Source organism: Salmo trutta, chromosome 1 (genome assembly GCF_901001165.1).
Source record: "Salmo trutta chromosome 1, fSalTru1.1, whole genome shotgun sequence".
Taxonomy (NCBI): Eukaryota; Metazoa; Chordata; class Actinopteri; order Salmoniformes; family Salmonidae; genus Salmo; species Salmo trutta.
The window spans coordinates 57,223,540-57,250,283 of record NC_042957.1 but is presented as its reverse complement, the minus strand read 5'-3'; the positions used below and the strand labels follow the sequence as shown (position 1 = coordinate 57,250,283).

The following is a 26,744-nucleotide window of genomic DNA, read 5'->3' as shown; positions in this document are numbered from 1 at the left end:
ATGTAACTACCCACAAATGACAAACCAAACACACACCTACTTATTAGACTCCCAATCAGAGGCAACTAGAAACACCTGCCTCCAATTGAGAGTCCAGCACCCAAACCTACACATAGAAAAACTAACCTAGAACATACTAATTCAGAAACATACACCCAAAACCCAGGAACACATAAATAACACACCCCTCTAAACCACACACACACAAAAAAACACCATACAAAACAAACATACCTCTGCCACGCCCTGACCAAATATAATACAAATAATACCTAAATACTGGTCAGGACGTGACAGGTGTAGAATAATTACTGACTCAAGAAATGTCAGCTTTTAATTTTGTATTTCTCTGAGAGTGATGTGGATATTTAGCGTTTTGCTAAAAAAGAAAAAACATGATTATTTATCCCTCTGAAATAAACCCATTAAGTTATAGATTTTTTATTAAATACATGTCTGTCAATGAACAACCTCATGACATGATGAGATAGTGAAAAAACACACCAATCTCTTTCATAAGTTATTTAAACAACAAAAGCTAATTTACCAAAATTTCTGAAAATGGATATATAGCATTTTGGAATGAAACTTAATTTTTTTTCATAGACAACGGGAGGTCATAATCAAGGACTAACAATTGAATTTTGATTTGTTTCTTGTGTTCCATTGTGGATGCATTACATTGCGAGTCATGAAAACATAAAGACACCAGAAATATGTTGGATGTGGTGTGTTCAAAGACATCTGCTTCAGTAAACCTCAAATTCTTTCTCTTCAACCCCAATGTCAAGTGTCAGTTTTTTCTCAAACCTCAGAACAACTACACCAAAAATGTTGTTGCCCTTTCCCCCAAATGTGTGTGGTGTGCAGCATCACTGTCAAATTAACTTGAACTCGAGGCTGAAGCAGGCTGTTTGTCCTTCCTCTCTTATAACCCCCCCCCCCATACCCCCCCACCACCACCCACAACAAATGTGCAGCCAACTGACTCGCCTACAACCTGCTATCTCTGCCAAAACTGCTACAATGAAGAGAGTGGGAATGTTGGGCTTTGCAGCTGACCATATCAATTGTTATTTTCGCAGTGCACTTATACAACAGGAGACTGAAAAGTTAAAATAATCTAATTACATTTCTGGTGAATACATGAATGAATAAAAAAACCATCTCATTTGTTTAATTGAAATCCCTAGGACAGTGTCAGTGGTACTATTACGCAAACTGTAACTGAATCTCTATTGTATATTTGCAGAATATAGCTTACTGTGACCACCAGGCTACAACAATGACTCCAAATAAGAATTTCATTGATTATTCAGGGTTTGCACTTTGGCACACTCACCTTCTCAGAGGTGATGCTCAGTTTTTTCTCAACATGGCTATGGAGCTCTACGTGGCCATGGAGCTCTCCGTTATTTTCCGGGATGGGTGTGGATTCTCTCGGTGTCCCGCATGGTGTCCCGTTCTCCTTAACGTCTTCGCTTTCTGACTCGTCGTCGCTGGGTAAAGGAATGCGCTCCGTGACATATTCTTTGAGACACTTCATCTTGTGTTTTTTCAACAGTTGCTCAGTGTCCTGGTCGACAACAATGAGTTCGAGCTGGCCCACCGTGGCTCTTATCCGGGACACAACCTGTTGATGGCTCTCGCTCTCCACGTTCTCCCCGTTCACGAACACTAATCGGTCCCCCGCGCGAATCCCAGAAATTTCAGACGGACTGTCGGGCTCCACAAGCCGTATGAACTGCCCGGTCTTACCCTTCTCACCGTGGAGATGGAACCCATAACCATTGTCCCCTTTCTCCAGCAGGCAGAGTCTTGGCCGATTATCTTCGCTTTTGCTGGGCATCGTTTCTGCTATTTATTTCACCAATTCAACCCGTTGCTTGTGAGAATGATTGTTCACTAGCTAGAAGTTGCCAAGAAAACTCAGTTTGGGATGCTGAGCACGAGTGGTACCCGTCAACAGGAATCTCTACCGTTCTCAAGGAAGAGCGTCTGGCATCCAATCGGTCTGTTTATAAGGCGCCGTCCGTGGTGACTGGATGTCACCCGCAGTCGCAACTCACTTTCAAAAGCAACTCATAAACTGTGTGCATACAGGGGATGTATGCCAACCCGAGATGTGTCGCCAAAACCTGAAGTTCCACTAACTATATGTATGCGTTGACTTTTCACCAAAACTCTATTCTCTAATCTGACACGGAGTTAAACTCAGTAGATTACTTTATAAAGGACAGTGACGTAGGTGGAGAAGACAGATAGTAACACCAATCACTACTCAAATACCCCAGGAGGAGGGAGGCGCATAAATTAATGGCGCATGCATGCTATTGGCCCTAATGATCGACAAGTGCATGCGCAAAAATGATTGCTGCTGCTGCCATGTTGTGACAAATGCATGTGGTCCTTCTGTAAACATATGGTTCTGTATCACAGGAGGTTGGTGGTACGGTATCAACAACATCAAACATATGGTTTCCAGGTGTTTGATGCCATTCTATTCGCTCAGTTCCAGCCATTATTATAAGCAGTCCTCCCCTCAGCAGCCTCCACTGGACTGCATATTCCTGATGTTGAAATATGTTTTCAATTTATAGATTACAAATATTATGCTCAGGAGAAGACATCTGCATTTGCCACATGCACTCCTTCTCTCTCCCTCCTCTCTCTCTATGTCTGTCTGTCTCTGTGAGAACACACACTCACTGACAGACAGAAACTCTTCTGAATAGGCCTACCTCACCAGGCTGCAATTCTGAAGAAATGCAAACCTTTATGTGGAAGGAAGGGGCCTAGACCCTCCTTGAGAAATGCTCTATTACATCATCACTAAAACGGCAAGGACATCACTGACCCAAAACCACAGCAGAGTTGTTACTTCTCTATACTGGGACATTTGCCAGGTAGACTTATCAATGCATGGTAATGTCCTTAATATAATATGTTGATGACTCACTATAATTTATTGATGACTTACTCATAGGCCTATCATCTCAAACTATGTATACAGAAAGGATGATTCTTGTTTGTGTTTGATTTAATCGTTGGTACAGCAGTACAACTGTGTGGAGGAGGAAGAGTTCCTAGGAGGTTTATGGTCTATGGGATTGATAGACTGGATGGGGAGGGGAGAGCTAGATTCCAGGTACAATGCTGAGCCAGGTACAATGAGTAATGGGTGTTCTGCCTGGCACCACCATCTCCACTACAGACTCCACCATCCAGGTTGATATAGCCCTGCAACTCAGCTCAAACTTAACCTCTTTCCTACAGTACCGGTAAATAACCCTTTTCATATTACAAGGCTGTGAGGATTCCCATAATCTCACATTCATCTCTATATGTGGTGGTTTGAAATAAACATGTTCTGTCTGTCTCAATAAGTGGATGTATTACCGGCTTATTTATTAAAAAAAAAAAATAATTCAGTAGGATGTATTTCACAAAACAATCGAGTCCCTTTGTGACTTTGTGTATGTTTGGAGCTATTTGTGTTTAACAAATAAGGAGTGGTGATATTAAGGAGCGACTGCCTTTAAAAAGCAACGCATCCCTTTGAAAACGGCCTATGTGGCATTGATATGAGTCAGAAACAGTGTGTCAAAATTGACTACAAAGTGTAAATAGGATCATTTTGGTCATAAAGTCAGTCTTGTCTAAAACTGAGTGTGGAACATCCGTGCGTCACAACTGGTAATGAAGGTTGGGTTTTGATTTGACGAGTTTCATTTGCCTACTAACATGGGGTGAACAACTGCAGTGATTGCTCTCTATCCAATAGCATAGACAGTGAGACAGACCTGCCCAGCAGCTCCGACTTTGTTTACATAAGACGTGTGTTGCATTTCTTTACTTGAGAAATACTGCGCCACACACTTCAGTTAGATGTAAAATCACGCAACTAAAACATCCTAGACAAAAACGTCAAACAGATTTCTTGAGTAATATTACATTCATTATGGGGATTTTGAGGAAGTGAAATAGGCTTCTCATGGCGGACAAACATCATTAACCAAACGCGGAATCGGTCAGGAAACACCCCAAGACTGAGATCTTGTTTTTCTACAGAAAAACACCTTCCAATCAGCGTGTTCAGTGGCTCTTTAAAAAATAAACTGAGCCAGCAGTGGTAAATAGCGTAACGCCCTATTATTATTTCAAAAGCAATGCTGTCACCTGGTGGGAGGCAACTTCAGTACATCATGTCCCATCCACATACAGCAGGGATCATCAACTCGATTCAGCCGCTGGCCGATTTTTTCTGGAACGGTTGGTTGGGGGCTGGCACATGATTACAAATAATTTGTAATACACAATGTTTGACTAAAACATAATAATTTCAAACCTTACTTTCATTTGTATACGATCAGGTGTCTCTCTATTATGCTGGGAATACTTAGGTACAGATTTCTACAATTAAAATCACTTGAAGCTGGTTTCCTGGTATTTTTTGTCTTTTATGTTCAACAATGAAAATTCCACCCCCCAAAAAATATATACAGTACCAGTCAAGTTTGTGAAATGCTTACTTACAAGCCCTTAACCAACAATGCAGTTTTAAGAAAAACAAGTGTTAAGTAAAAAATAGATTAAAGAGCAGCAGTAAAATAACCGTAGTGGGGCTATATACAGGGGGTACCGGTACAGAGTCATTGTGCGGGGGCACAGGTTTAGTCAAGGTAATTGAGGTAATATGTACATGTAGGTAGAGTTAAAGTGACTATGCATGAATAATAAACAGAGAGTAGCAGCGTGTAAAATAGGGGGGGGGGGCATTTGATTAGCTGTTCAGGAATCTTATGGTTTGGGGATAGAAACTGTTAAGATAGTTTGTTGGTGGTGTGGATGCCAAGGAACTTGAAGCTCTCAACCTGCTCCACTACAGCCCTGTCGATGAGAATGGGAGCATGCTTGGTCCTCCTTTTCCTTTAGTCCACAATCATCTCCTTTGTCTTGATCACGTTGAGGGAGAGGTTGTTGTCCTGGCACCACACGGCCAGGCCTCTCATCTCCTCCCTGTAGGCTGTCTCAGCGTTGTCAGTGATCAAGCCTACCACTGTTGTGTCGTCTACAAACTTAATGATGGTGTTGGAGTCATGCCTGACCATGCAGTCAAGGATGAACAGGAAGTACAGGAGGGGACTGAGCATGCACCCCTGAGGGGGCCCTGTGTTGAGGATCAGAGTGGCAGATGTGTTGTTACCTACTCTTACCACCTGGGGGGTGGCCCGTCAGGAAGTCCAGGATCCAGTTGCAGAGGGAGGTGTTTAGTCCCAGGGTCCTTAGCTTATTGATGAGCTTTGAGGGCATTATGGTGTTGAACGCTGAGCTGTAGTCAATGAATAGCATTCTCATATAGGTGTTCCTTTTGTCCAGGTGGGAAAGGGCAGTGTGGAGTGCAATAGAGATTGCGTCATCTGTGGATCCTTTGAGGCAGTATGCAAATTGGAGTGGGTCTAGGGTTTCTGGGATAATGGTGTTGATGTAAGCAATGTAAGCAATGACCAGCCTTTCAAAGCACTTCATGGCTACAGAAATCGGTAGTCATTTAGGCAGGTTACCTTAGTGTTCTTGGGCACAGGCACTATGGTGGTCTGCTTGAAACATGTTGGTATTACAGACTCAATCAGGGACAGGTTGAAAATGTCAGGGAAGACACTTGCCAGTTGGTCAGCACATGCTCGGAGTACACGTCCTGGTAATCCGTCTGGCCCTGCGGCCTTGTGAATGTTGACCTGTTTAAAGGTCTTACTCACATTAGCTACGAAGAGCGTGATCACACAGTTGTCTGGAACAGCTGATGCTCTCATGCATGCTTCAGTGTTGCTAGCCTCGAAGCGAGCATAGAAATAATTTAGCTCATCTGGTAGGCTCGTGTCACTGGGCAGCTCGCGGCTGTGCTTCCCTTTGTAGTTTGTAATAGTTTGCAAGCCCTGCCACATCCGATGAGCATCAGAGCCGGTGTAGTATGATTCAATCTTAGTCCTGTATTGACGCTTTGCCTGTTTGATGGTTCATCGGAGGGCATAGCAGGGTTTCTTATAAGCATCTGGGTTAGAGTCCCACTCCTTGAAAGTGGCAGCTCTACCCTTTAGTTCAGTGCGGATGTTGCCTGTAATCAATTACTTCTGGTTGGGGTATGTACGTACGGTCACTGTGGGGACAACGTCATCGATCCACTTATTGAAGCCAGTGACTGATGTGGTGTACTCCTAAATGCCATTGGAAGAATCTCAACCACCTTCATGAGGTAGTCTCCTGGAATGCATTTCAATTAACAGGTGTGCCTTGCTAAAAGTTAATTTGTTGAATTTCTTTCCTTCTTAATGCGTTTGAGCCAATCGGTTGTGTTGTGACAAGGTAGGGTGGTATACAGAAGATAGCCCTATTTGGTAAAAGACCAAGTCCATATTATGGCAAGAACAGCTCAAATAAGCATGGAGAAATGACAGTCCATCATTATTTTAAGACATGAAGGTCAGTCAATGCGGAAAATTTCAAGAACTTTGAAAGTTTCTTCAAGTGCAATCGCTAAACCCATCAAGCGCTGTAAGGAAACTGGCTCTCATGAGGACCGCCCCAGGAAAGGAAGACTCAGAGTTACCTCTGCTGCAGAGTATAAGTTCATTAGAGTTACCAGCCACAGAAATTGCAGCCCAAATAAATGCTTCACAGAGTTCAAGTAACAGACACATCTCAACATAAACTGTTCAGAGGAGACTGCGTGAATCCGGCCTTCATGGTCGAATTGCTGCAAAGAAACCACTACTAAAGGACACCAATAATAAGAAGAGACTTGCTTGGGCCAAGAAACACGAGCAATGGACATTAGACCGGTAGAAATCTGTCCTTTGGTCTGATGAGTCCAAATTTGAGATTTTTGTTTCCAACCGCTGTATCTTTGTGTGACGCAGATTAGGTGAACAGATGATCTCTGCATGTGTGGTTCCCACCGGGAAGCATGGAGGAGGTGTGGGGGTGCTTTGCTGGTGACACTGTCAGTGATTTACTTTGAATTCAAGGCACACTTAACCAGCATGGCTACCTTAGCATTCTGCAGCGATATGCCATCCCATCTGGTTTGCGCTTAGTGGGACTATCATTGATTTTTCAACAGGACAATGACCCAACACACCTCCAGGCTGTGTAAGGGCTATTTGACCAGGAAGGAGAATGATGGAGTGCTGCATCAGATGACCTGGCCTCCACAATCTCCCAACCTCAACCCAATTGAGATGGTTTGTGGTGAGTTGGAATGCAGAGTGAAGAAAAAGCAGCCAACAAGTGCTCAGCATATGTGAGAACTCCAACACTTTTGGAAAAGCCTTCCAGGTGAAGCTGGTTGAGAGAATGCCAAGAGTGTGCAAAGCTGTCATCAAGGAAAACAGTGGCTACTTTGAATAATCTAAAATACATTTTGATTTGTTTAAGAACTTTTTGGTTTCTACATGATTCCATGTGTTATTTCATAGTTGTGATGTCTTCACTACTATTCTACAATGTAGAACATAGTAAAAATATAGAAAACCCCTTGAGTAGTTGTGTCCAAACATTTGACTGGTACTGTATATATAGTTGTTTTTGCTCAGAAAACTTGGGGGGTCAAATAAAACCACCAGTGGCCGCCAGTTGGGAAACCCTGACCTATTTCCTCCTCCCCAGATACTCAAAGAACAGATATACAAACACACACTGCAATAAAACACCACCATCTTCATTACAAAAAAATAGTTTTTATATACTGTACGATAACAAAGCAGTTTTCCATGGCACTTTGTGATCACTGTGACACCTCCATAGAGAGTGACAATAATTGTGACATCAAGCAAATTCAATAAGCAAACAATCATAATGAACCAAATACAAAGGAACATTTTACACAATGCAACCCATGAACAACCCATGTACAGTAGAGACAACAACAACATCCATTAATGATGACTGATAGAGGCTCCACATCAACAGTGTCTGAGGGAGCTCTCTTATTGTTGGATGGCACGTTTAAAAGCAAATCAAAACTCATGCTGGAACTTCTGACCACCACCTCAATTAACATTTGGCCACAACATTTCAGAAAATAATTTTAATTTGGAGTATAATTACAAAATAACTGTCATTAGACATATTTTCAGCCGGTAGAGGCGGCATCTGGAACACGCTGTGTATGACACCGCAGTAGTACAGGGTGCTCCTCATACAACATGTATAATGGCATTTAGTCCTGAATAGAATGTGGTGAAATGAAGCCATGAGCCCCAAAAAATCTGTATTTTATTCCACCTAACATCTTTACATAAAGTGATCAGATCATTTCCTAATTTCTTTGTAAATATGGCAAAATTGGGGCAAGAAATTCCATTTGGATTTCCAATCCTTCCTTATGGCAATAATGAGTAAGGCTGACAGGCTGCAGCTGCAGCATGTGATACACATGAGCTAAATGATCCGAGCATGTTTCAAATATAAATTCGCATTTTAAATACACTGGTAATGCATTTCTATCCAACCGAAAACACTGACATGGTTTTTCTCCTGATAGGGGTAGAATGAGGGTTGGCTAGTTGCCATAGGCCTTCCAAGTAGGTGGGGAGCAGACCAGGTGTTCTCTTTTTCACAATGTGGTTGCTCTGCTCTTTTTGACTACTTGCAATCTGATGATGCTATTTTAGGGGGACTGTCTCTCTCTCTTTACCTCCCTCCCTCTGTAGATGTTTGTGTCTCTCTCTCCCTCGCTCCTCTCTCACTGTGGCCTGGTGTGGTGTAACAGTTGGTGAGAGGTCCAGCTACATGTAGCCACCACAGCAGCCAGACTTCTGCTTCTCAGACGCAATGTAGTCGTGGATCTGGAACTTGGGCTCGTTGGGCTGCTGGGCAGCTCTGTGCTTCAACTCCCTGGCAGGCAGAGAGAGAGAGAGATAGATAGATAGAGAGATAGAGAGAGAGAGAGAGAGGAGAGTGTGTGGGATGGAGCAGTGCAGAGCAGAGAAATTGAAAACATAAGGGAAAAGAGAAGGAGAGATGAGGTACATAATTGGGCAATATGTCTTTGCCTTTTCACATACAGTGCAACTTTCATTTAGAAATAACATGAGTCGTGACTTACTTTGCTACAGCCAGGAAGGCCAGCTCTACGTTGACTCCAGTCTTGGCACTGGTCTCCATGAAAGGGACTCCATATTCCTGAAAAGCATCCAGGGCTTTTAATGGCACTACTCAAGTACACCATATTCATCATATGAATGAACTCACTACCAAACACTCAGCGTGATACATCTCTCCAACACATGAGGGAACATCAGTTCACAAGTGCAGCATATAAATCAACATTTCAAGCTTGTTTTCATTTCACAGTGCTGTACAGTTGCTTTAGAAGAGGCTACTTGGTGTTTTGCGGTATGAGATTGGAGCAAACCCTTTAAGTGGGCCTTGTCTCTTACCTTGGCCAGCTTCTCTCCCTCCTCACGCTTGATGACCCTCTCTCCGGCCATGTCCGTCTGTTTGGACAGAGCAGAGGAGAGTCATGGACACAACTAGTCCATTAGATCCAGAGAGGCACCACTACATCAGCCCACACAAGCCACAGCAGTTCCCAGGGCAGTCTCCAGGCTGCCTCTGAGTGTCTGAGCACAGGCCAAACATTGCTCAGAGAGAGAAATGTTCCCTGTCCTGCTGCTCTCCCCAGCTCTGGGAATAAATGATGTCTGGTGGAACGTGACAGCAATGACCCAGTGTCTCTGTAGTAGCACCACCAGAGGGGTCACATGATCTATGGGTGCTGTTGAACTGGAGATGCCACCAGTTCTATTTGAAATCATCACAACACATGTATTCACTAGTAACGTTCTAATTCAGCTTCAATATAAACTCTGAGGCTGACACACTGTGTGTGTGTGTGTGTGTGTGTGTGTGTGTGTGTGTGTGTGTGTGTGTGTGTGCGTGCGTGCATGTGTAATTAGGCTACAAAGTCAATAGCAGAGACAAATATGTTTCTGTGTGTGTTGTGTTCTTATTGTTACTTTTGGTATGACGACTTCTCTTGATACACTCTACAAAACCAAAATGATGTCTAGCTCACACCTTGTTGCCGAGCAACATGATGACCACATCCTTCTGAGCATACTCATGAATTTCAGTCAGCCAGGCCTATATGGGAAGGGGGGGTGGGGGGGAGAGAGGGAGAGAGAGATATTAAAAAGGAGATTAGTCAGTAAAAATGCCAGTGCTAAAGGAGACCCTCTCTACAAAAACATAATCAATTTCTCTGCTCTGCTGCTTTGGTTACTATTCTCCATTCTGCCATTCTGAGCTGCACTTCCTCTTATCCCCAAACCTTCAAAAACTTCAAAAATGGCTTCTTGGAAATGTCATGAAATGTCATTGTGGAGGTCACTTCAGTAATGTAATGCGGAGGCCATATATTACTTGGCATGTAAAAGAAATTCTGGGTTCTTCCTCTAAAAAGGTCTAATGAGAAGACGTGAGGCGATAAGGAGGAGTGAAGAGTGACATGATAGGTTTCTCACCCTGATGTTGTCAAAGGATGACTTGCTGGTGATGTCATAGAGCAGGAGGAGAGCTGAGGAGAGAAAGGCAGAGAGTCTCACACAGCCACGTGTCCTTAGCATTCTACAACACACACAACCAGGAAGTGTTTTAATAGAGCAGAGATTACCCTGTGCGTCTCTGTAGTAGGCGTGCGTGACACTGCGGAATCTCTCCTGTCCTGCAGTATCCCAGATCTGGGAGAAAGAGGTGAAACAAATTAATTATAACAATGTAATAAACCTGGAAAACGGGAAATATGTGATCGATAATGATCAATATATTTTACAGTGTAATACATTAGAATAGTCACGTGGCTTATTTATTTAATTTTAATTTTACCAGGTAAGTTGATTGAGAACACATTCTCATTTACAGAAATGACCTGGGGAATAGTTACAGGGAAGAGGAGGGGGATGAATGAGCCAATTGGAAGCTGGGGATGATTAGGTAGCCATGATTGTATGACAGCCAGATTGGGAATTTAGCCAAGACACCGAGGTTAATACCCCTAATCTTACAATAAGTGGCATGTGATCTTTAGTGACCACAAAGAGTCAGAAGACACCCATTTAACATCCCATCCAACAGATGGCACCCTACACAGGGAAATGTCCCCAATCACTGCCCTGGGATCTTTTTGATTTTGACCAGAGGAAAGAGTGCCTCCTACTGGCCCTCCAACACCACTTCCAGCAGCATCTGGTCTCCCATCCAGGGACCGACCAGGACCAACCCTGCTTAACCCTACTTAGCTTCAGAGGCAAGCCAGCATTGGGATGCAGGGTGGTATGCTGCTCTGACAAAACCCACCAAAGGCATTTAAATGTTTGGCACCTCTCAGCCAGAATTGTCACTAGAACAGGATATGATAACAACGTATTTGCAATAGATACGCTGTAGTTACATAGGGACACTTGCGTGTTGACCACATATGCCACTGCCCACTGTGTAATATTATGATACTGACTGTGGTTTAATGAATTAGGCTGGTAGGGATAGGATCACAGGAATAGTGGTATCAATGTTGGGTGTAGACGTCCCTGCTCTCTCACCTGGAGTTTGACCTTCGCGTTGTCCACCGTCACAACTTTATTCTGATGAGGAGAGGAAACAGTTAACCACAGGACTGTCTACGGGGGTCTTTTTGCATAATAGAGACAGACTCAGACAAAATACATCACAGGTATTTAAATATTAAGAAGCTTCAGAAAGCAAGAATATTCTAAAGAACAAACAGACAGGAAATGGCACAGCATGCTGTATAGCAGTGGCGACCCGTCATTCAGGGCAGGTGGGCCCCACCTTTTTTGCAAAAATATAAATAAATAAACATATTTTGTTTTTTGGGGGGGGCTTGCCTGTTTTGCATGTTATTTTGGCATTAATATGTGTGACATATCAGTTTGCAAACAGTGTAAAAAAAAAAATATATATATATATATATCATTGAGTTAATAAAGCTGCATATAAATAGGCAGCTCTAAAATGCAGGTGTTTCAGCCTAGCTCAGTGCTTTATGTGGTGGTGGGGCAGTCCAGCAAAAAATAGGAGCATTGCACTGTGATTGGCTCAGTGGGGACACACTGTCACCCACCTTTAAGGGTAGACATCAAGAATGTGAGCCCTTTGGGTTCTGCCATAGACTTAGATTAGAAGTGCCCTTCCAAGAAGGCTCAAGGTCATTGGCCACAGATAAAATGACGTCAAATCACATTATATCTACAGTAGCTTTGATTGGACTGATCATGTCAACATCATACTTTCAAAATCTTAGCTAGCAGTCATCATCAGTTGTCATCAAGTTGACAATCTACTGGCAAATCCTTTTTAATCCTTGTCATATGAAGAGAAATAATGAAGAGACATTATAGATAAAATGTATCGGTGCTCATAGGCCATTGGACATAAACATTACACAACAAGTTGGAAATTGCAAATTCAACAATGAGTCGTTTGGAAGGAATCAGTGGATTAACTGCAAGCGTTGCAAAGAAACCACAAACGTTAGCCTGCTATTCAATGGAGTGGCTGTGTTTTTTTCCCCCCCTCCAGAGAATGACAAAGTTTGATGACAAAGTTTGATGACAAAATTTGCCCACAAAGGACCGCTGCGCCACCTTCCCAAGGTGAGTCCAAAAATGTATTCTATGCTGCTGCATAAATTATGTAATATGCCAGGGAGAAATGTATACTGTAGCTAAGAAAGTAATACTGAGTGTTTAATGTGTAATAACCCATGTGCCTCACCATAATTGGTCTATTTTCACCAACACGGTATTGTAAACATATCATTCATGGCCCGGTGTATGCTTGTTTGGCTACTGTTTTGTACAGCTTCACCCAAATGGCGTTCAATGTGCCTCACCCAAATAATTTGGTCTACTTTCACCTCTTCATTTCACCTACTGTTCTAACTTGGTGGTGAACATATAGCCATTAACCTGTTTTGGAGAACTGTAATCATCGAATATTGTAAAAGCTTTCATTGTCGGTTTATATGCCCCCTTTTTTTATCCTACGGTTCTGATTTGTACAGGGAGTACACTGTAAGAACGGCCCATGTTCTGAATTCTGTCGCTATACATTTCAAAAGCGCTGAACAAATAGTTACATTGACTACGTCCATCGTCGCTTGCTCATTAACATCTTAATCGGAATTACGGATTGCCTCTTATCCGCTTGTCGTCCCCTTATGCCATAGTTTCTACATCTCATTTGTCAGTAGAAACCACATTTGTTTAAGCAAGTCTGCCATGTCAGCTATGTTTTTTTAAAAGGCAGTAAATGAGGCTGAATGAACTGTTTCACTGCCAGACAAGGCTCCGCTGAAAGCCAGGTTTAGCAGTGGTAAGGTGTTGGGACAGCTTTACGTAGGCCCTAACAGTTTGTGGGCACAGTTTGTCACTGTTATAGTGTAATTCATGTATTGTTTAATGTTGTGTTGTGGATTTGATGGCATGCATCCCACTTTTTTTTTGGGGGGGGGGGCACCAAGATTTCCATGCTAAAATCGGCACTGCTATATAGACTCATACAGACAACATGAAAACTAAGAGGAGCTTCAGAGGCCGGCAAAGAAAGCCAATTGCTACGCCCACACTACAGAGGTTCTGGAATTAGACTTAATTGCACAATAGTGAGAAAGAAGACTGGCAAAATAACAACCCACTCCCCCGCTAATTTCCTGTGGCTGTCAGGGACGCCATGTGATTTCCTGTATAGGCAGGATTCTAAAATAGTCCTGAGTGAAAAAAAGAATATTAGCTACAGATATGGATTAGTGAAAAACATATCTTGTGAAAGATGCTCTCCAAGACAATATAGAAGGAATATGGAAGATTGAGGAGGAATAAGATGCTTCCAAGTGAAAAACATATCTTGTGAAAAATGCTCTTTGAGGGAGTATAGAAAGAATATGGAAGATTGAGAAGGAATAAGATGCCTAAGTCATGCGAAATGATGTGTCCCTTCTAAACTAAGTCCCAAATACGTACGCACATACACCCACCCACCCACACACATACACACTCACGAACAAACCCAACGGCACACATTCTAGAGGTCAACCAATAACAGCTTGTTGTAAGGTCAGTCTGCTGTGTAGGTGTCATTATTATGCAGGTAACTGAACCAGTTTACCTCACACTGGCTTTTTAAACTTCCTGTTTGTATTTCAGGGAAAAACAGGGGGAAAGTCACTAACTGAAAACATGACACAAGCAACAATGTTGAAATGAAGGAAGTGAATGCTACAACTGGTACATATAATTTCCTCTAAGCTAACCTCATTACTCCACTGTCAGTACCCGGGTACAGTCAGCCCCTGCCTTTCCTGTGAGCACACTGACAGACACACACTCTCTCTGAAGTGAGTCCAATCTTCTAAAATAGCCCCTCTCAACAGGAGTCACCACCCATTGGGACTTCCACCTTGGCAGAACGGACATGGTCCAACCCCTGCATTAGTTGCCATGGGTTTCCGTTTTTCCCTCCAATTATTACGCAGATTGGCCACACACGGCTTCGCGTTGACAAGCCCGCATGCTGAGTAACTGCTACAAGGAAGCAGGGCCAAAATAGCCCTGCTATGTTAGAGCCAGTCACATCAGTCTTCCCATCCACACAGAGTATTGACTGGTATAGCTGGAGGCTCAGCAAGGAACATATTGACTGATCCTGTATCAGTCTCAAAATCATCTCTCCTTATAATCTTCTGTTCCATACAGATGCAATGCAAGTAGCCGTGGGTGGTCACTACACACAACTCATTGTTATAATGCACTTATTTATGAATCTCATGAATAGTTATTACCTGTTGCACAAGCATCCATTTGTCTACATAAACGCTCCACACATCCCTATCCATGTTGTACTCCCATCCCAGGCAGTCCTAATGTCTACACCATCAACACAGAGTGGTAACACAATACTCTGCCTTAATGCAACATCATTTCCTCCAAAACCGCCATTTTACCAGCCATTAGATAGAGTGTTTTCTTTGGAGGGTGAGCGGGTCCAAATCCACTGGTGCAAGAGTCTTTCTTTCTGTCCATATTCTCTCTCTTTTTCCATCTCTCACTCATTTTCTCTATCTTTTTCTCTCTGTCTCTCCAGTAGCTGGTTGGTAGCTATGGAAATCTGTCCCCCACCAATCTGTCCCCCACATGAGAGCTGCTTGTTTATTTGACCCCAGCCAGGGCAGAGCATCGTTTGGGGGGGTAACGTAACGTACAGCTCCTCCAGGCTGAAAACAATCATTCTGGAGCCATATGCGGCGCAGTAGCAGAAGTGCTCTATGGACTTGACTGATTTGTGAAAGGGTTTGTACATTTTGAGCCATCATCACTGCATGAAAACACTTTAAAGTGGTTATTGGATTTACAGATTTAACTGAAATAGGATGGGAAAATATTTTATGTATGGATTCTTCAACAACATTCTAGCATTTATCTTGTAAATAGACCATTTAGAAATGAGAAAGAACAGAGAAAAACAGCAGACATAATATATACATTATGAATGTATAGACACAAAGAACCTTCCAACCATGAGTTGACCCCACTCTGAGTCTACTGACATCTCTCTCACCCTAAAGTCTATTCCCACGGTGGCTATGAAGTTGCCTCCCAAAAAGGCCCCGTCTTTAAAGCGCACCAGCACACATGTCTTCCCCACCGCAGAGTCTCCCAGCAGCATCACCTAGAGAGGCGTCACAGCGAGAGGTCAAAGAGAGGGGTTAGGGGTCATACCTGGGCCCAACACACTGACATCAACCCTCACATGACCAGAAGAAAAGTAATAACTCCAAACAAGCTTTCACTGAACAATGTTTGGTCTTAAGAGATTAATCATAGAGTTCAACTGGTTCATATGCAAATGACTTTCTGAAAGTAATCTGTTGATTATTTCATGATGCTGTGCATCCATGAGAAGTGAAAATTATAAAACTAGAATTTCACGACATCATGATGACTAGTGTTGCTAAGTGTCAAAGCACTGACTCATGATCCTATTGCAAAATGTTCTTGTTGTTTTAGCCTCATCTGAATTTCCTGGTTATTTATTGGGCGCCTGATTTAGTTTGGATATTTTATCCATCCGTTGATTTCATCTTTATAAGGTTGTAGACTAAATGATGGGGTTGATGTGTGGGTCTACCCTTATTCATTTGATCATTCATATTTCAACATGAGTAGTGTTCTGCAGTAAAACAGCTTAGAGTGGATATGTATGAGAGATCATATTTGCACAAACCATCATGGGACTGATGTGAAACTGCTTGACTATGTGAATGACCTGTTGTACTTCTGCTTGGTCTAGTCCATTAACCACAACTCCTGATTCTGATCAATCCCCAAACGCTCATGATTAAAAGTACTATGTAACAATATGCACCTTTACTGTAATTACATTTTAAATACAATAACATGGACTTTTCCCCCTAAGAGTTGGAGAGAAATGTACTATTACGTGGTATGCAGTTAACCTGTATTACCAAGTACTACATTCTTCCTGGAGCCAATATTTAGGTATCACTAAGAATGGGAGGACTGAATAGCGTGATTCATATCAAATAAACCTGTGTCACATTGGCTACATTATCCAGTGGTGTAAAGTACTACTTAAGTAGTTTTTTGGGGTATCTATACTTTACTATTTATATTTTTGCCCATTTTTACTTCACTACATTCCTAAAGAAAATAATGGACTTTTTACTCCATACATTTTCCCTATCACCCAAAAGTACTAGTTACATTTTGACAAGTAAATGGTCCAATTCACACACGTATCAAGAGAACATCCCTGGTCATTTCTACTGCCTCTGATCTGTAGGACTCACTAAACACAAATGCTTAATTTGTAAATGATGTCTGAGTGTTGGAGTGTGCCCATGGCTATCCGTCAATAAAAAATAAAAACATTTAATTGTGTCCTCTGGTTTATACTTTTACTTTTGATACTTAAGAATCAAAAGTAAATGGAATTGCTCAAATGTACTTAAGTATATTTAAAACCAAATACTTTTAGACTTTCACTTAAGAAGTATTTTACTGGGTGACTTTGAAATTGGTGTGCACTGGTGTGTGGCAAGGCACATAATTGATAGTGGTGTGGTAATTAAGAGTAATGTAAACAGAATAGAAGCTTGCCACAATGATAACAGCTGTTCTTATTCCATAGTGGTATATTGTGCTACATTAAGGGGAAACTTCACAAAAGCAAGGGCTACCCTCTTAGAAAAAAATCTATCTAGAACCTAAAAGGTTCTTTGGCTGTCCCGATTGGACCCTATGAAGAACCCTTGTTGGTTCCAGGTAGAACCCTTTTGGTTCCAAGTAGACTCGTTTTGGGTTCCATGTAAACTCAGCAAAAAAAGAAACGTCCCTTTTTCAGGACCCTGTCTTTCAAAAATAATGAATAAAAACCCAAATAACTTCACAGATCTTCATTGTAAAGGGTTTAAACACCGTTTCCCGTGCTTGTTCAATGAACTATAAACAATTAATGAACATGCACCTGTGGAATGGTCGTTAAGACACTAACAGCTTACAGACGGCGAGCAATTAAGGTCACAGTTATGAAAACTTAGGACACTAAAGAGGCCTTCCTACTGACTCTGAAAAACACCAAAAGAAAGATGCTCAGGGTCCCTGCTCATCTGCGTGAACGTGCCTTAGGCATACTGCAAGGAGGCATGAGGACTGCAGATGTGGCCAGGGCAATAAATTGCAATGTCTGTACTGTGAGACGCCTAAGACAGCGCTACAGGGAGACAGGACTGACAGCTGATTGTCCTCGCAGTGGCAGACCACGTGTAACAACACCTGCACAGGATCGGTACATACGAACATCAAACCTGCGGGACAGGTAAAGGATGGCAACAACAACAGCCCGAGTTACACCAGGAACGCACAATCCCTCCATCAGTGCACAGACTGTCCGCAATAGGCTTAGGAGGTTGGACTGAGGGCTTGTAGGCCTGTTGTAAGGCAGGTCCTCACCAGACATCACTGGCAACAAACCCACCGTCGCTGGACCAGACAGGACTGGCAAAAAGTGCTCTTCACTGACGAGTTGCGGTTTTGTCTCACCGAGGTGATGGTCGGATTCACGTTTATCATCGATGGAATGAGTGTTACACCGAGGCATGTACTCTGGAGCGGGGTCGATTTAGAGGTGGAGGGTCCGTCATGGTCTGGGGCGGTGTCACAGCATCATTGGACTGAGCTTGTTGTCATTGCAGGCAATCTCAACGCTGTGCGTTACAGGGAAGACATCCTCCTCCCTCATGTGGTACCCTTCCTGCAGGCTCATCCTGACATGACCCTCCAGCCATACTGCTTGTTCTGTGCGTGATTTCCTGCAAGACAGGAATGTCAGTGTTCTGCCATGGCCAGCGAAGAGCCCAGATCTCAATCCTATTGAGCACGACTGGAACCTGTTGGATTGGAGGGTGAAGGCTAGGGCCATTCCCCCCAGAAATGTCCGGGAACTTCCAGGTGCCTTGGTAGAAGAGTGGGGTAACATCTCACAGCAAGAACTGGCAAATCTGGTGCAGTCCATGAGGAGGAGATTCACTGCAGTACTTAATGCAGCTGGTGGCCACATCAGATACTGACTGTTACTTTTGATTTTGACCCCCACTTTGTTCAGGGACACATAATTCCATTTCTTAGTCACAGGTCTGTGGAACTTCTTCAGTTTATGTCTCAGTTGTTGAATCTTATGTTCATACAAATATTTACACATGTTAAGGTTGCTGAAAATAAATGCAGTTGACAGTGAGAGGACGTTTCTTTTTTTGCTGAGTTTAGAACCTTTTCCACAGAACCCAAAATGGTTCTACCTGGAACAAAAAAAGGGTTTCACCTGGAACCAAAGGGGTTCTTCTATGGGGACAGACAAAGAACCCCTTTGGAACCCTTTTTTATAGGAGTGTACTGGTGTGCCGAGTAGACAAACTACTGTATTTTAATAGATTTTCCTTCATTTGTTTGAGAGATGGACACCTGTACCACCAGTGAAGCTTCTCAATTAGGCTACAGTCAATATTAATACCAGCAGGCAGCGCCATAACATGATCAGAAGCATAATACTGTTATAAGCACATAATAAACATAGCCTAATAATATATATCCAAATAATAACAGCCTAATACAGACCTTGAAGGCAATATCAAAATACTGGCAAACCGAGGCGCATCTCTCCAACACATATTTTGATGTTCCGTTTTTAGTCTCTTTATCCTTCAACGATGCCTTCTTTGTGGACATCGCAATGTCTATCACCAAGTATCACCGATATCTGTCAGCGCGCCACGCGATGTTCCTCCCGAGATGCCAGTGACTCAAAACCAGTTAACACGAGCAATGAGTCCATCGGCAGTCATTTAGCGTTGTCCAAAACCACCCAGCGCTTTCTAAGAACAATTTCTTGACGCTGAATCAACTAATGCCAATCACAGAGTCGTGGTTAAAACTTAAAGGGGGATTCGGCTACATTCGTGGAGAAAATATGATCAATATGCGGAAACAGTTATTTATTCAGAACGTTGGAACGGATCGCATCATTCTTTACGCGTTGGCAGATGAAACGACGTTGCTATTGTCATTTGTCCAATGAAGATAATGTAATTTAGGTCTATGAAACGAGGCAGTTTTTTGTCATTTTCATAAATGAAAACAACTAGGTCTTCAACCGAGCCACGGACGCAACAGGCAGTGATGGCACGAGTTATTAGTCACAGGTGGTACTGAACTCGTTGATCATGAAAGAGGAGGAGTTCAGCGAACGAAAAAAACGTCTGTCAACGTGTTGCCACTGAAAAATACACTTTTCAGTTTCAATCCTAAATTAATGATATTCCAGTGATTTCAGAATTCTGACAAATTCCTACAATTTACATTTACATTTTTACATTTTAGTCATTTAGCAGACGCTCTTATCCAGAGCGACTTACAGTAGTGAATGCATACATTTCATACATTTTTTTTTTGGTCCACATGTCAGGTAGATGGTCTTTCCTCACCAATGTCTACTTTTCAAAGAATGTATGTAGCCTTGAGAAAATACACTATAAACAGACAGTGTTCATATGAGAATCTCATTTTCTTTCACTTAATTGACATGACATAATGTCAAAAATGTTCTCCTAATTGCCAAGCCATGTATGATCATGTGGATGGATACCAGCTGAATCTTTGACTAAGAGTTTGTCTCCCCCCAGTGTTCAAAAGAGAGAGACGAGAAAAAGAGATGGTTGTGGGTGTATCTCTCTCTAGCTCCATCACTTCACATTACAGGCAGTTGTGGGGACAGACAGACAGACAGACAGACAGACAGACAGACAGACAGACAGACAGACAGACAGACAGACAGACAGACAGACAGTCTGGCGAACCTTGGTTAATCTTCTATCCACCTAGTACAACAAAAGGTTTCTGCAAGTGCAACCAAACCTTTTTATACCCACTGCATTTTCGTTACAACATTTTACTGTATGACAAAGCATTTTTCGTATCTCCAAGGTAAGCAGCTTTTTGTGTCCTTTTTCTACATTGCTTTTGTGTGGCTTATATGCCTTCAGACAAACAAAGCCTTCATCATCACTGTCTGTCACAGCACAAAACATTCAGGTCTATTTCTGAAAATAGCATCACCCTGAGCTTTCTATCTTTTACAGTCCCTTTCTTTCTTTCTTTCTTTCTTTCTGTCTTTCTTTCTTTCTTTCTTTCTTTCTTTCTTCCTTTCATTTTCTCTGTGAATGGAAGCCCACCATACATCACCACAGTGATAATGTAGACTGTATATGCAGACAATCAATCACTCCAGTTCACATTCATAACAGTGAGTGATACATCTACGAAACACAGCTATCCATCAGGGAACAGACCACCTTTCTAGTAACACCCAACTGTGTGCTAAAGATCATTATGATTGCAGAAAGAGGAAGATGATTGGCACCTCAGACAACAGCATTTAGGGACCCTGGAAGGGAAGATACTTGTTGTCCCAGCAATCCCAGTAACAAAGTGATCTGTTCCCTTCATGGTCACTTGTCCCCTATGGCTCATGGCAAACAACGCAGAGACTCACCGTGAAGCCGATGCCCACAGTGGCAGAGAAGGAGCCGGGTATGAACTTGCCTTGGTCATACTGGACGAGCAGAGAGGTCTTCCCCACGCCGCTGTCTCCCACCATGATGGTCTGTGAATAGCAGGAAGAACAGAGAGCAGGTTAGCCACAGCACAGCACAGCACTACACAGCACAGCACAGCACTACACAGCACAGCACAACACTACACAGAACAGCATAGTGCACTCTTATAAAAAAGGGTTCTTTGGCTGCCCCCATAGCATAACCCTTTTTGGTTCCAGGGAGAACCCTTTTTGGTTCCACAAAGAACCATTTTGGGTTCCATGTAGAACCCTCCATGGAAAGGGTCCTACATGGAACCCAAAAGGGTTCTACCTGGAACCAAAAAGGGTTCTTCAAATGGTTCTCCTATGGGGACAGCCGAAAAACCATTTTACTTTCTCGATAGCACCTTTTTTTCTAAGAGTGTACAGAACAGAACAGCACAGCACACTGCTCATCTATAGGCCTGTACAATGAGTGGGTGTAGCGTACCCTACTGTATATGTGCATCTGTTGCTTACAGTGCGGAACATGCCCTTGCCTGATGCCATATAATGTGTGTAATATAATGTGATGCTCTGAAGGTCAGTTTGGTAAATACCCGGCGGGGGGAGGGAAATGGCAGTGGATGAGTCTGAATGTACCAGGGATATAAGGCAGCTGCAGCCTGAGCATCATGTCAGCCATGGCTACTTGGATTCAAGACGATGCTCTCTATGCCCCAAAGGGAGCATTAAGAGATCTCTCCTGGCCCACTCAACTGAAAAACCTCTTGCACAATGACACACAGCACAGACAAACACACATCAGCAGGCTACACACACACACACACACACACACACACACACACACACACACACACACACACACACACACACACACACACACACACGCACACACACACAGTGGTGTAGTGGAGAGTATACGCAGGTATACGGTGTATATTCACTTGTTTTTCAGTGGGCCTTGTATATTCCCTTCTTAATTCCCATGATGCATATCAAAGTAGTGTAGTGGAGGTATATGCTGTATCAATAAATAATTCTGATGGAACAGATCAGAATGTTTCGCTTAAAATGTTGATAAACAATTATTTCTTCACATTTTAGGCGCAGCAATGTGCACACGGCGTTAGGCCTATATTTAGAAAGAGGGGAGATCTAAAGATGTAACAACTATCATGGGTTGCTAATATGACTAGGATAATACCTTTGGCTGCTAGACAATGAAAGAAAGCTTAAAGAAAACCAGTAGAACAGGAGTATGCAAAAGTGGAAGTCTTTAGAAAAGAATTACCTCCAGGTTTCTATGGTGGGATTTTGGCTATATAGGCTACTTTGAAGCAAGGTAAGACATGCCTCGTAATATAAAGTGATATCAGAATGATATGATTATTTGCATCAATTATTGCCATTTGTTTTGCAATCTCCATCTTGTGCTATATGTGCAACAGAAACACCACTAACTAAACAACAGTGCTAGGTGCCTGCACACTTGAATTAAATGGTATCTACACAAACAAATGTAAATGTCTTACTCGGTTAACATCCTTATTCATCTTTCAATAGTAGGCCTACTATTAGCCTGCTGTACAGTACAGATTGGATACCTGACTGTGAAAGACCAATATGGGATTGATCATTTTAGGTCAGTCAGAGTGTATGTCACTGTTTCTCATAGAATTTTTCACACAGGGTGTCTTTCCTTCGCCGGCCGGGCCGTTTGGGAAATGTTTGGCAGAATTAGAGTATACCCACTTCTCCAGGCACCTCTGCACACACACACACAGAGAGAGAGAGACAGAGCGAGAGACAGTCAACACTCAGTCAAGGGTCCTCTTATACGATAGGAATGATCTCCCATTGCTGAGGGTCATGCGTCATCCCAACGGGGATCTGCTGTTGATTTGAGAGAGGAGCGTTGCACGTGGGCATCAATAAGGCCCTGTTGCCATGGTTATCAGGTTGGTGGCTGGTGTTGTGTGGCTAGCCTGGGGCTCCGTGGCAGCAGTCAGCAGACGCTCTTCGCCTCTTTTGTTGACATTTATCACCTCCCAGCAGGCGGCCCCACTGCCTCTATTCTGCTAGCTCATAGAGCCTCACAGCCCACTCAGCTCCACAACACTCTAATCCCTCACATCCCTACTCACATCCCTTTCTCAACTTTCTCATGTTTAGGCCTCAGAAAGAAAATGTTAATTTCTTCATTACTCTCTCACCAGATATGGTAGATTTAGCTAAAATACATTATTTCTAGTCTTCACCCAGATGAACTCTTTCTCTTCCTACAGAATACATAGTGGAGACTGTCTGGGGACTGGACTAGATATAAGTGCTGACATTAGTGTTGACCTTTTAAAATCTGGGATTGAAAATCTCAGGTCAATTTAAAATCACAAATCAAGCAATAGACACTGACCTTTTGAAGCGACTTTAACATTCACTTATAGAAAGCTTTGGAATACATAACGTGCCATAACATTTCTTTGTATTTGCACGTTTTATTTATATTTTATTAAAGGTTAATTGTGGGGGTGGATGCTTAGGAAAGGATAGCATTCATGAATACACGATCACAACACCAACAACAGTCTGACGCAGACTTGCAGCTTCGTCTGATGACGCATGGAGCACAAACACACAGTGGGTGCACCCTGTGTGAAGGCCTGAGCAACCGGAAACCACTGTCAACCAACTACATTACTATTTCTTGTCATCCTCATCCAACATTAATGTCTGTATGTGGGGGGGGCAACAGGGGGTGGGGAGAGTTTGGGAAAATGGAGAGGAAGTGGGGGTGTAAGGTGAATGCACCAATTTGTAAGTCGCTCTGGATAAGAGCGTCTGCTAAATGACGTAAATGTAAATGTGTAGCCTACCACAGGGGGCAGGGGAGAGGTGCTTTTACCATAGCAACACACAAGCTCTCATAGTAAGAGAGTACCAACTCCCCCCTGAGTTGTTTTAGTTAATCAGGCATAACCCCCTAACCTGGGTACCTGTCCGTGTACTCCGTTTCTTCCAACAACCAATGAGCAACTCAGCTGTAATTCCAGCTGCATATTGAACGTTGAGATTGCTGACAGGCCAGTCTCTGTGGCATAACTTTAATTTTTTATTTAACCTTTATTTAACTGACAGGAGTGGCAAGGAGTGGAATGATATCTAAACAGACTGGTACCCAGACTAATAACCCCCACAGATGTCTCACAATTAACTAAGTCAAAACCAAACTATAAGGCTATGTGATTCTGTCAACCTAGAGGAAACACCCATCTCCCTGCACATCTCTCTCTAAGATAGCAAAAGGTTGTTGTTTTCCTTCAGTTAATGAGAATCTACCTCTGGGGATGTCCTCATACACCCACTGAGTCATTACGCTGCATTGTTTGTGAAAGTAACACAGAGGGTAAATGGAAACATTCAACATAAGCACTTTCTGTTCCTACACTGGAGTATTCTCAGTCAGCTGGCATGAGGACTGGATTTATCGAGCTGCTTTGGGGAATGGAGTTGTTATAGAATGATCAAATTATTAGCATAACACTTGATGCCTATGGATAAATAATATATACTTGCTATGAATTTAAATACTTGCCCTAAAAATAAAGTGATATGAAAAAGTATGAAGTTAATATTAGATGTTGCTTACTAAAGTAATTTACCCCAACAATGTTGATGAGTATAAGTGGGTGTTTTGTGAAAAAATGATGTGGCGTTAAAGGGAATTTGGTCTCCAACTGTAAAGGAATAACATGCCCCAAGTCTCATCTTTCTTTCATGACATTTCCGCCCATCTACTTCCACCACACACCCACATATTTCCTGAGGTAAAAAAAAGTCATTAAAGATGCAAATTTCTCTAGAATAACTTCACGTTGGCATCAGTGCTAATGTCCTAAAAAGCAGCCTTGGTCTTTAACAGGAAGATGTTCTATCAAGGCTATGAGATTACACATAGGAAAGAACAGAGAACGTACAGGAAGCATACATATCAGGGTTGGGGTCAATTTCGTTTTAATTCCAGTCAATTCAGAAAGTAAACCAAATTCCAATACTAATACCACATTTTTCTCATTGAAAAGCATTGAAGAGAATTGGAATTTGTATTTATGTGTACTTCCTGAATTGACTGGAATTTAAATGGAATTGACCCCAACCCTGATACATATCCCTTCAATTTCCAAGTGTCCTCAGATTATGTACAAATAAAAATGCAGTCAATAATGATAAAGTATACATCATATGAGTAGGCATTTGCTGGTGTATGCGTGTTGCTGTGGCTCACAAAAACAAAAGGGGAGCAGTTTAACCATACATTCCACTATAGAAAGTCATAGGTTACATTTTTATGATGTAACCTGGAGGACAAAGTTCTATCTTTTTTTTGTCCCATTGCCATTGGACATGTACAGCTGTCAGCCTGGCTGTCCAGGGCCCCTGAAACCTGGCAGGTGCTGATTCAGGTGAGAGATGGATGAAGTCATGGAAGCTGGCAAAGGGAATGGGTTCTCCACAAGCAGTCAACCCACACTGAGATGTCCCTGCAATGCGCAACCATTCCAAATTGCTTACCTACATAGTCAGTCCAACTTTGATATTTTTACCTCTACATTACACATACAACTGAAATATCCACTCAAGTATAATGCTGACTGTTGTAGGACCTCCCATGTCACATAATGAAGGCATTGTTCACGCAGACAGAAAAGTTTACTTTTATACTATTACAGAGACACACTTAAATATTAAAATATATATTTATAAAAGAGTACAATTTAAAAGGTAGAGTCTGTATATAGATAGGCTACCCCAGTAGAATTGGCCAATTTAGCACATCATCTTATGTGAGTTCAGCCTCTTTGGTGATTTTAAGTTAGCCTAAGAGTTAAGTGAAGTTCTGAAAAAGTAGCCTAATCACCTTGTGCATTAGGTCCTCGTTATAGGGGAAAGTGATCTCGAAGGGAGTCAGGCAGTCCTCTGTATCCGTGTCCACCGCAGATGACCCATAGGCACTGTCCGAGTGAAGCGCCTCGCCCTGGTCAACACATTCCATTTCAGGGGTATTCTCCATAATGATATCCATCTTCTTTATTTGTTCCTATAGAATCTTTTTGTCAACGAGTTGAGAAGCTTTATTTTTTTAGCAAGCGGAGCTGCAATAACTTTATCGCCCTTCCCCGCTCTCTCTCGTTTGCTGTCGCTCTTCTCTACACTCACCGCCCCCTCCTTGTCTAAATCCCTTGCACTTGCAGGTTTGATACTGATGCTCCTGGCAAGAACTATAGCCACCTAGGGGGATCATTTCCGCAGAGTCGAATAAAAATTTAAATCAAAGCGCTCCTACTGGAAGCGGACACGAAGGTGTACTATGGTATTTATGAAACCATGTCAACTGTGTGCGTTGGAGTGGAGGACGTGCATCGTGTTCAGCACCACGGTGAGCGCCTTTCTTCAAACGCACATCATCACGTGTCTTCTCTTTGGGATTACTGCGAATTAGCTATATACTTTTGAGGGATGGATGAGGCATATTTTGAGTCATATCCTAAACGTGC

The 26,744-nt window shown here is 42.5% G+C and overlaps 2 protein-coding genes across 6 annotated transcripts in view; both read right to left on the bottom strand.

The window, feature by feature from the left end:
* The window catches only part of nherf1b (NHERF family PDZ scaffold protein 1b), a 34,955-nt gene extending 32,736 nt beyond the window's left edge, over positions 1-2,219 (bottom strand). Inside the window, exon 1 of the mRNA XM_029766358.1 lies at positions 1,343-2,219. Within this exon, the coding sequence (XP_029622218.1) occupies positions 1,343-1,849 (507 nt within the window). The 5' untranslated portion in view covers positions 1,850-2,219. The remainder of the gene's footprint in view (positions 1-1,342) is intronic.
* Positions 2,220-7,716: 5,497 nt separating this feature from the next.
* On the bottom strand, positions 7,717-26,569 carry LOC115202249 (ras-related protein Rab-37). 5 transcript variants are annotated; one of them, XM_029766266.1, is made up of 9 exons: positions 26,108-26,565; positions 21,145-21,255; positions 11,601-11,642; positions 10,676-10,742; positions 10,527-10,579; positions 10,081-10,146; positions 9,441-9,497; positions 9,107-9,183; positions 7,717-8,895 (listed from the first exon to the last, which is right to left on the bottom strand). In XM_029766266.1, the coding sequence occupies exons 1-9, from the start codon at positions 26,270-26,272 to the stop codon at positions 8,787-8,789; spliced, it is 747 nt and encodes a 248-aa protein (XP_029622126.1). In that variant the 5' UTR covers positions 26,273-26,565; the 3' UTR covers positions 7,717-8,786. The 5 variants fall into 5 exon arrangements, with proteins under 5 accessions (XP_029622126.1, XP_029622134.1, XP_029622106.1 ...); XM_029766274.1 differs by lacking the exons at positions 21,145-21,255; positions 26,108-26,565 and adding exons at positions 15,637-15,747; positions 19,212-19,805; XM_029766246.1 differs by having other exon boundaries at positions 10,527-10,742; positions 26,108-26,569.
* Between the last annotated feature and the right edge of the window lie 175 nt (positions 26,570-26,744).

Excerpts from the sequence above, each read along its gene's own strand:
- LOC115202249 (XM_029766246.1), bottom strand. The coding sequence starts at position 26,272 with ATGGATATCATTATGGAGAATACCCCTGAAATGGAATGTGTTGACCAG. Across the intron at positions 9,498-10,080 it reads TCATGTTGCTCGGCAACAAG|ACGGACATGGCCGGAGAGAG; the intron begins GTGTGAGCTAGA and ends CTGTCCAAACAG. Across the intron at positions 9,184-9,440 it reads AGGGAGAGAAGCTGGCCAAG|GAATATGGAGTCCCTTTCAT; the intron begins GTAAGAGACAAG and ends GATGCTTTTCAG.